A 9293-nucleotide genomic window follows, 5' to 3' on the forward strand; every position below is an offset into this window, starting at 1 on the left:
CATGACTGATTGAGTAAGTTAAGCTTACAGTTCTACATTTACCTATATCTAGAACAGTTTTAGACAGTTCTACCCTAGAACCGATCCTGCCAGTTCTACCTTGAACTGATTTTGTCAGTTCTACCTAGAACTAATTCTGACAGTTCTACATAGAACATAGAACTGTTGTTCTATGACAGATTATTCTGACCGTTCTAGTGAGAGGTTAAAAGTGATCTCCGCTGTATTTTACTGTGTTTTTTTATTGGGTTTTTTTGTAATATAAGAATAAATAGTTTTTTACGAACTTGACTGGCTATAAAGGTCAGTCTTGAGCGGTCGGTTGTTATATAAAATTAAACAAAAAAATTGTCATATAATTTTAGTGAATTTATACATACCGCCATTGGACAGGCACTTGTCTCAGAAAAAAAACTACCTATATACCTTAATATTAATATTAAGGTATATAGGTAAAAAAAAAATCTGAGACAAGCGCCATTGTGTTCATCGTGCTATCATGTCAAGGGTAATTTGGAATAAAAATATGTTTACGTTAGTCGTCTTCGACCGTCATTTAAGCCCTTGCCAAAAATAGCTGTCCGGGATGTTCAATTTCGCACAATCGTCTGTACAGTGGTCAATTGAAATCCGAGCCTTGTGTAAAAAGACAGCCCTACTCTGTAGACGTTGAAAACCGGTGCATCGTCTCGTTGAGGGGTCTGCAAGTGGCCTATTGCAAGGCAAAATGTACGTTCCTATCTACTATACCATTAATTTCCAGTGGCAATCAAAACTTTCCCGCTCTTCGTCTGAGACTGCCTATATTAGGGACTTAAATTGTATTTGTTGTTACATTGAATTCATTCTGAACGTGCATGACATATTTGCCACTGGAAGTTACGCAACAAGTAAGCGAATGTGTTAAAAGTGTTTTGATTTACGCATTAAAATAGACATGCAGCTTCTGATGTAACATTATATATCACGCGCCAATTAAATGCTTAACATGTGGTAATATTAATCTTTGATATACGCTTGTCATATACAAAATAAATGCATCGGGATTAAAATTCCTATTGTAGCTAAAGTTGTTCCGCTCTTATTTACTTGTTCAAAACTATACTGACTCTTCTATTACATAATCAGATCAGTATCTTTACACTTGGTTTAATACTTTTAAATAATCTGACTAAACGAACTAGTATGACCCATTTTTAGACATTATACTCAATGCCAAATAACCAAACATTTATTTAAAACTATACATGTACGCATGACACTGGTATTTATAATGTAATAAAAAAACAAAAAATACCATGACTTTTTTGTAAATTAAGTAAATTTAAAACAAAAAGGCTTTGAACTGGTTATTTTAACCCCTTTCTGTCTACGATATACATGTATTTAGTATTTAACCGAAGTGGAATAATATTTAACATTCAATTTCATTTAAATGTAGATTGAAAAGGACAGTTATTAAAGATTGATTTTTATGTGTCAAAAGTGGTCACTTGTATTTTACATCGTCTAGATGTCAACGAAGAAGGAACCCGGGGGTGGCTGGGGATGGATTATCACACTCGCGTGTTTTATTGAACATATTTTATATATTGGATCTATAAATACATTGGGAATTTACCATGTTTATATTATGGATGAATTTAACGAAGACATTACGGCTGTTACATTAATTGGTGCATTGTATATTTCAGTATCAATATCTGGTGGTGAGTTATTAAAAAGAGACTATTTTGATTCGAGCGTCACTGATGAGTCTTTTTTTAGATAAAACACGCGTATGACGTTAATTTAACATTTCAATCCTGGTATCTATGCTGAGGCTCTTTATAAAAGCAAGGTTTAATAAAATAATCAAGTTTTAATTCCTACTTATGAATATAAAACTCAATACTTGATAAATTCACAATTATGTTGTGTCTATATGTAAATTATGAATATAAGGAAAACATATTGTTATGTATCGAAAAAACAAATTCCCATGTACACAATGTATAATGTTATGTATCAAAATATTTAAAAACGTAACAAGCTGAAAAATACAAAAGAGATATTCATTTTTAATTCAATCTCTTGACGTAGCTTTGTATTCCAATCCTAAACTTAAATTAAAAACAGGCGAGCACTTTTAATTAAAATCTAACGATCAAGTATTGTTAACATGGTTTTTAACGTTTTCATTGTGTTACAATAGGTTAAAAGTATAAGCGAGTGTGTTTAAAAAAGGGGGATGGCATTTTAAGGAAAAAAAATATCGCTTGATCCATTTCAAAATATAAAAGTTTTATAAACGGGTTAGGATGGAAACTGTATCAGCATACATATATTCATTTTTTTTATTTAATAATTATATACTCTACACTTTTTCTTTGCAGCAATCTTTGCAGTTTTTTTAAATGAAAAGTTTGGAGAGAGATTGGTTATAATGTCCGGAGGATTTTTAGTGTTCATCGGCTACGCCTCCTCATTCTTTGTGACGGCGTTTCCTGTATTATATTTGACAATGGCGATTATACCAGGTACAAAATTTAATCTTTACTACAGTAACTGTACTTATATCAATTAAAAATTAAATACTTTATAAAGAACAGTACTTTTAAACTTTAAGGATAATAAGTAATCCTACGTGTTTTACATTCAGTTATGTATTTTTGTTCCTAACCATGCTTATAATAGAATGTTTAGTTTCATGAGTTTTGTATGTGATAATTTTACATCAATACTTTCAAATCAATGTCAAACATTAGGGTTAACAAATAGGCTTATTTCTAAACAAAGACTGGCTTCTAAATAAGTAGCTTTGTTAATGTAAAAGTTTACATATTGGTATTTGTATAATATTATTAAAACTATTTAAAAATTGTATAGAAAAAAATATGTTTACATTGAACAGAATTTGATCGACATAGTATATATCTGAATCATAATCTATAAACATTTCACCATACAGTAGCTATTTTCCTATATACATAGTTAGAACAGACGTAGTTGCGGATCGAGCAATGTTGATGGGTGGGGACTGACTGTCTGAGAGGGTCATGATTAAGTGAATTCGGTCATGCTTAAGTGAATTCGTCAAAAAACAATGTATTTTTCCACAAAAAAAGGGGTTGAGCACCATCCTAAATCCAACCACTGAGATGAGCAGACTGAACCATGTATTATATCTTTTGATTGACTTATAATGGGCATTAGGTAGCTTGTAGAGAGTTATCTCCTTGGCAATCATACAATATCTTCTATTTCAATATGAGTTACTGTTAATTCAGAAATTATGGTGTAATTCATTATTGCGATTTTTCTCATTTTTGACTTAAATGCGATTTTAATTTTTGCGATAGTGAGAAAAATCCTGTTGAAATTTACATTTTTTTTTAAATGCGAGATTAAAGTATTGAGAATCATTATAACCCTGTCGCGTTTTTCGCAATAATTTCTGAATTTACAGTAAACAGTGTATAATGGTGTCATTTTAAGGACAGATATCGCAATTTATTTGGCAGAACGGACGAGTTTTCAAATATAAGTTAAAGATATCTATTGTTTGTCTTTTCTCTCACCTACTACAGAAGAGGCTAATCAAGTACATATCTTGCTTTCATTTTTGATAACTTTTATTAATATAAAACCTTAGGAATAAATTATAGTTATCTTATTTATTTCAGGAATTGGAATGTCATTTTCGTATTCCAGTTTATTGGTAGCGGTAGACAAATATTTCACTAAACGCAAATTTATGGCAATGTCTTTGGCAATACTAGGTGGATCTTTTGGTATGGTAATCATGCCTATTTTAGTAGAATCTCTTTTACAAAAATATGGTTTTCATGGTGCTATGCTTGTTCATGCAGGAATATCGCTAAATGTGATTGTCTGTGGGGCAGTTGTGTTTCCACTTCCGACAGGTAAGTTTACTGTTTTACGCCTTTAAGAGCATTAAAGGACAGCTACATGTACCCCATGATTTATAGAGAACTTTATAACATTTCTTATATAGGGAATGTGAAGTACCAAAAACTGAAGATGTGGTACATTTATAATTTCCAAATGAGACAACTATCCACCTGACACAACATGAAATAGAAGTTAACAAGTATAGGTTACTGTAAAATATTCAACAATGAGAAAGACCAATCATACCTCATAGTTAGCCACGTATATAAAAAGCCCTGATATAAAAAATGCAAAAACATTGCAAACGAGAAATCTATTGGCCCGATTTCGGTATAAAAAAATCAACGAAAAAAATACAAATATGATATAGCGCAACAAACGACAACCATGCACTGAATTACAATCTCATTACTCGGGATCGGAACAGATAGAATATGGCGGGATTATACATGTAACCGTCGAAATTGTCATATTATTAAAACAAATGTTAATATAATTTCTACCAATCTCCTGTTTTTTATTTTCAGAGATTGTTCCAAGAAATTGTAAAACTAAAGCAACGGTAGACATGAAGTTTTGCAAAGAACCAAAATTCATTGTTTACCTCATCACAAACTTTCTGTTTATTCCTGCGCAATACATACCTGCTACCCAGCTACCGGAAACGGCGGTCTCTATAGGGATCAGTATGGACGAGATCTCATTGGTTGTGGCGATGCTTGGTGTCGGAAGTGGATTTGGACGCTTATTCTTTGGTTTTCTATCTCACTGTTTTTTTAATCATGTGGTAAAATTCTGGATAATATTTTTAGCAGGAATGGGATTGATGCTGTTAATGGTACCTTATTCGACAAAAATAGAGCAATTTCTAGTTTTTGCAGTTTTATACGGATTCTTTGACGGTTTGTATTGCACAGTACATTTAATAATATAAGTTCGGATATTAAAGGCTAACATCTATTTTTCAGTTCGAAATTAATTTTATAACAATAGACAACGTTCGAGTTCGATGCATTTCCGTCAAAAACTTGTTTTAGTGAACGTCATTCGTATTAGGTGCGACGTCGTGACTTCCGTTTCAATGTTGAGCGCGTGGTTGACAATTTTTTTACTTATGAATAAGTACCTACTGAACAAAGTTTATTTCTATTTTATTCTGCACAATGACGATCACTAAGAAGCTTGATGAACGTTTATAGGGCTGGGATACAGGCGAACCCCTCTATCTTGTAAATGACGTCACAAAGGCGCGTATTATTTTCCGGTGACGGATGAACTCGAAAGTAGTCTATTACGTGAGATACAGTTATAGAAAAGTAATATATATACAGATCAGAACCATGGCCATTTGAGGAAATTTATTAAACTAATTGGCGATTTATATTCTCTCTGGAAACTACATATTAGTATGCAAATGTTCACAGTAACATATTTTATAACTAAAAAACTCTTCATTTCATGTTTATTGGTCGACACACGTGGCAATAGACCACTTTCGAGTTCATCCGTGACCGGAAAAAACTCGCCAATTATACGCGCCTTTATCATCGTCATTTGTGCGTTTAGGGGCGTCGTCACTTCCTTCCAATGTTGAGCGAGTGGTTGGAAAACTATAATTCTATATTGTACGAATTATTCGGCAAATTGAATTCTCAAATTTGACAATCAACACTGCTGTCATTAGGGAAATGTCAGTAAGTACCTACAGAGCAACAATTATTTCTAGTTTATCCTGCACAAAGACGATCACTAAGACGCTTGATGCACGTAAATAGTGCAGGGATACAGGCGAGCCCCTCTATCTGGTAAATGACGTCATAAAGGCGTGTATAATTGACGAGTTTTTGCCGGTGACGGATGAACTCGAAAGTGGTCTATTTACCCTTGAACCCCTATCATTACTCCTTTCTTTGAAATAACTTATCCAACTCTACACAAACCTGGAGGGATTACCCTGCATGTAAGTTCTTTAATAAAAGTTTCAAAAAATTATAAATAAAAAAGAATAAAAACCGGGACTGTGTCATGAGACACAATAATCAGGCCAAAGAGCAGCACGAGGACAGTAATGCGTCTTCAACGCTGCAAGAAAATCCCGCATCAGCAGACGGGTTTCAAGTGGCTAATAAATTTATTAAACTAATTGGCGATTTATATTCTCTCTGGAAACTACATATTAGTATACAAATGTACACAGTAACATATTTTATAACTAAAAAAAATCTTCATTTCATGTTTATTGGTCGACAAACGTGGCAATTTACCCTTGAACCCCTATCATTACTCCTTTCTTTGAAATAACTTATCCAACTCTACACAAACCTGGAGGGATTACCCTGCATGTAAGTTCTTTAATAAAAGTTTCAAAAAATTATAAATAAAAAAGAATAAAAACCGGGACTGTGTCATGAGACAATAACCAGGCCAAAGAGCAGCACGAGGACAGTAATGCGTCTTCAACGCTGCAAGAAAATCCCGCATCAGCAGACGGGTTTCAAGTGGCTAATAAAAATAACGAATACACGTAATGCTAAACTAAGAAACACACACAAGACTGACAAAAGCTAGATGTTCATGACTAGGGTTTCGATATGCGAAAAACAGTAAATTGACAAAAAAAAAACCACTGTATTATTGAAATTAAAAACGTTTCACATTTTCAAATATATAAAATGATCTAAAATTATATTTTATAGGAGGAAACAACGTAGGATGGAATCTTTCATTAAAGAACCTTCTAGAGCCTCAGTATTACGGTAGAGCTATGAGTTTGGCCTTACTCGTAGAGGGCATTGGATGTGCAATAGGAAATCCTTTAACAGGTAATGTGTAAGAGAGCTATGAGTTTGGCCTTACTCGTAGAGGGCATTGGATGTGCAATAGGAAATCCATTAACAGGTAATGTGTAAGAGAGCTATGAGTTTGGCCTTACTCGTAGAGGGCAATGGATGTGCAATAGGAAATCCATTAACAGGTAATGTGTAAGAGAGCTATGAGTTTGGCCTTACTCGTAGAGGGCATTGGATGTGCAATAGGAAATCCATTAACAGGTAATGTGTAAAATGAGAATGAATATACAAAAGGGATGGTATAAGTGGAAAACGAACTGACAATAGCTAAATAATGAAACAAACAACCGTCTTTAAAACATAACATGGAAAAGAAAACACTCAGAAACACAGACCCTATCAATATGCGGAGAATTCTGCTATAGCTATAATATTTCCTCTCTAACATATATTTTTCAGTTATTATTATACAGACAGGTAAAATGTTCCTGCTTATAGTTGAAATGTTGTAAATAAAGATCATGAGGACATAATGTGTGTTTACAAATGACGAAAATCAAAATGCAATGTGGTGTGGAATTATACTAATAATTGTTAACTCAATCTCGATAGATAGCGAATTAAAGAAATATCTATTTAGCAGACCATGCAAATATTAAAATATTATATGTTCGATATCCGTACGAGGTTCCACCAAACAGAAGTTAGCCAATAGTTACAACGTACATGTATATCGAAATGCAGGATTTCTAATTTGGTTAGTGGGCATTGTATATTTTGTATATTTTGACTTTGGTTTTCCTCATTTTTAAACAAATTTGCCTGTGAGTCACCATTACCAGTGAATATGCCTCAAATTTACCTCTTTGATATTTGCCATTTCGGATATTCCTTATTTATCCTTGCGAGTCTCTTCCCGTCAAAACAATTCGGAATCGTGGTCACCTCATCTCAAAACACTCAGATATACCATTTATTGAGGGGTATTTACAAAAATAAACCAGTCTTTTGATCGACTAGCGGCTCGCGACATTTAAGTCTATCGACTGGTATTTTACTCTTAATAACATATTATATATGTTCGGTACACGTAAAATATTACAGGTTCATGTCTCCATGTATAAATTTATACGCCTCTAAAATTGTGAATGACACAATCGTTAATTTTGCGATCATTTTGTGAATTACCAAAAGTAAAGAATTCATATTTTACTAAGCTTGATTCATGTCATAACAAAAGTAGCAAATGTATGACTATGTGTTTCGTCAATAGAATTGTCAATGTTAACACCCTTACCATTTCATAAAAGTTTCTTTTCTTTCCAGCTTTCCTGAGAGAAACAACAGGATCAGGCGGTATACCATATTTTATTGGATGTGCTATACTGTGTGTCAGTGCTGTTATTTTAATTCCATTTTCAAATGTTAAGCAAACTTTTCAAGAACAAGAAATTATAATCTTTGACGAAACAGGTTCGGAATTTGAAAAAATCAAAATCAATGATGATTGTTATGAGGAATATATTCAAATAAACGAATCTACATGTATATGCAAAAAGGAAATAATTGAGAATTAAAAGATTTTTCGTGTTGTGTTTCCTATGTAATTATAGTACATGTATGTATATATGGCTATAACCGATTTGATTCTGTTATTACACACTTCAGTTTGGTTCCCTTTGGTCCTGTAGACTGGTTCTATCTGTTACAGTAATTGAAAAAAAAGAACTTAACATGCAAAGCATATATAACTAGAGGCTCTCAAGAGCCTGTATCGCTCACCTGATTCTACTTGGGTTTTTGAAATCATATAAAAAATATAAAATTTGGCTAAACGTAGTTAACAACACAACCTTATAAGGAAAGGAACATTTAGGCCCCCACTGGCGGCCATCTTGGATGATGGATCGGCTACAAAGTAACAACACTTGGTCAGCACCTCACAAGGAACATTCATGCCATGTTTGGTTTCATTTCATTCAGTGGTTCTCTAAAAGAAGTCATTTGTATGCATTTCCGATAGGGTCCTATGTTAAACTAAGTCCCCCGCTGGCGGCCATCTTGGATGATGGATCGGCTACAAGCAACAACACTTGGTCAGCACCTTATAAGGAACATTCATGTCATGTTTGGTTTCATTCCATTCAGTGCTTCTCTAAAAGAAGTCATTTGTGAGCATTTCCCAGAGGTACTATGTTAAACTAAGTCCCCCGCTGGCGGCCATCTTGGATGATGGATCGGCTACAAGTAACAACACTTGGTCATCACCTTATAAGGAACATTAATGTCATGTTTGGTTTCATTCCATTCAGTGCTTCTCTAAAAGAAGTCATTTGTATGCCTTTCCCATAGGGTCCTATGCTAAACTAAGTCCCCCGCTGGCGTCCATCTTGGATGATGGATCGGCTACAAGTAACAACACTTGGTCAGCACTTCATAAGGAACATTAATTCCATGTTTGGTTTCATTCCATTCAGTGGTTTAGGAAAAGTTCAAAATGTAAAAAGTTAACGACGACGGACGCCAAGTGGTGAGAAAAGCTCACTTGGCCCTTTGGGCCAGGTGAGCTAAAAAGTAAATCAAAGTCATACAAGGCGTTTGAACGAAATT

General features: G+C 33.8%; 1 protein-coding gene across 1 annotated transcript; it reads left to right on the forward strand.

Annotated features, from left to right (window-relative positions):
* The first annotated feature begins 1437 nt into the window (after positions 1-1437).
* LOC134727621 (monocarboxylate transporter 13-like) lies at positions 1438-6727 on the forward strand. The gene is made up of 5 exons (XM_063592002.1): positions 1438-1709; positions 2376-2519; positions 3666-3905; positions 4422-4796; positions 6591-6727. The coding sequence occupies exons 1-5, from the start codon at positions 1514-1516 to the stop codon at positions 6725-6727; spliced, it is 1092 nt and encodes a 363-aa protein (XP_063448072.1). The 5' UTR covers positions 1438-1513.
* The last annotated feature ends 2566 nt before the right edge of the window (positions 6728-9293 follow it).

This window comes from Mytilus trossulus, chromosome 8 (genome assembly GCF_036588685.1).
Source record: "Mytilus trossulus isolate FHL-02 chromosome 8, PNRI_Mtr1.1.1.hap1, whole genome shotgun sequence".
Taxonomy (NCBI): Eukaryota; Metazoa; Mollusca; class Bivalvia; order Mytilida; family Mytilidae; genus Mytilus; species Mytilus trossulus.

Excerpts from the sequence above, each read along its gene's own strand:
- LOC134727621 (XM_063592002.1), top strand. The coding sequence starts at position 1,514 with ATGTCAACGAAGAAGGAACCCGGGGGTGGCTGGGGATGGATTATCACA. Across the intron at positions 2,520-3,665 it reads GACAATGGCGATTATACCAG|GAATTGGAATGTCATTTTCG; the intron begins GTACAAAATTTA and ends TATTTATTTCAG. Across the intron at positions 3,906-4,421 it reads TGTGTTTCCACTTCCGACAG|AGATTGTTCCAAGAAATTGT; the intron begins GTAAGTTTACTG and ends TTTTATTTTCAG.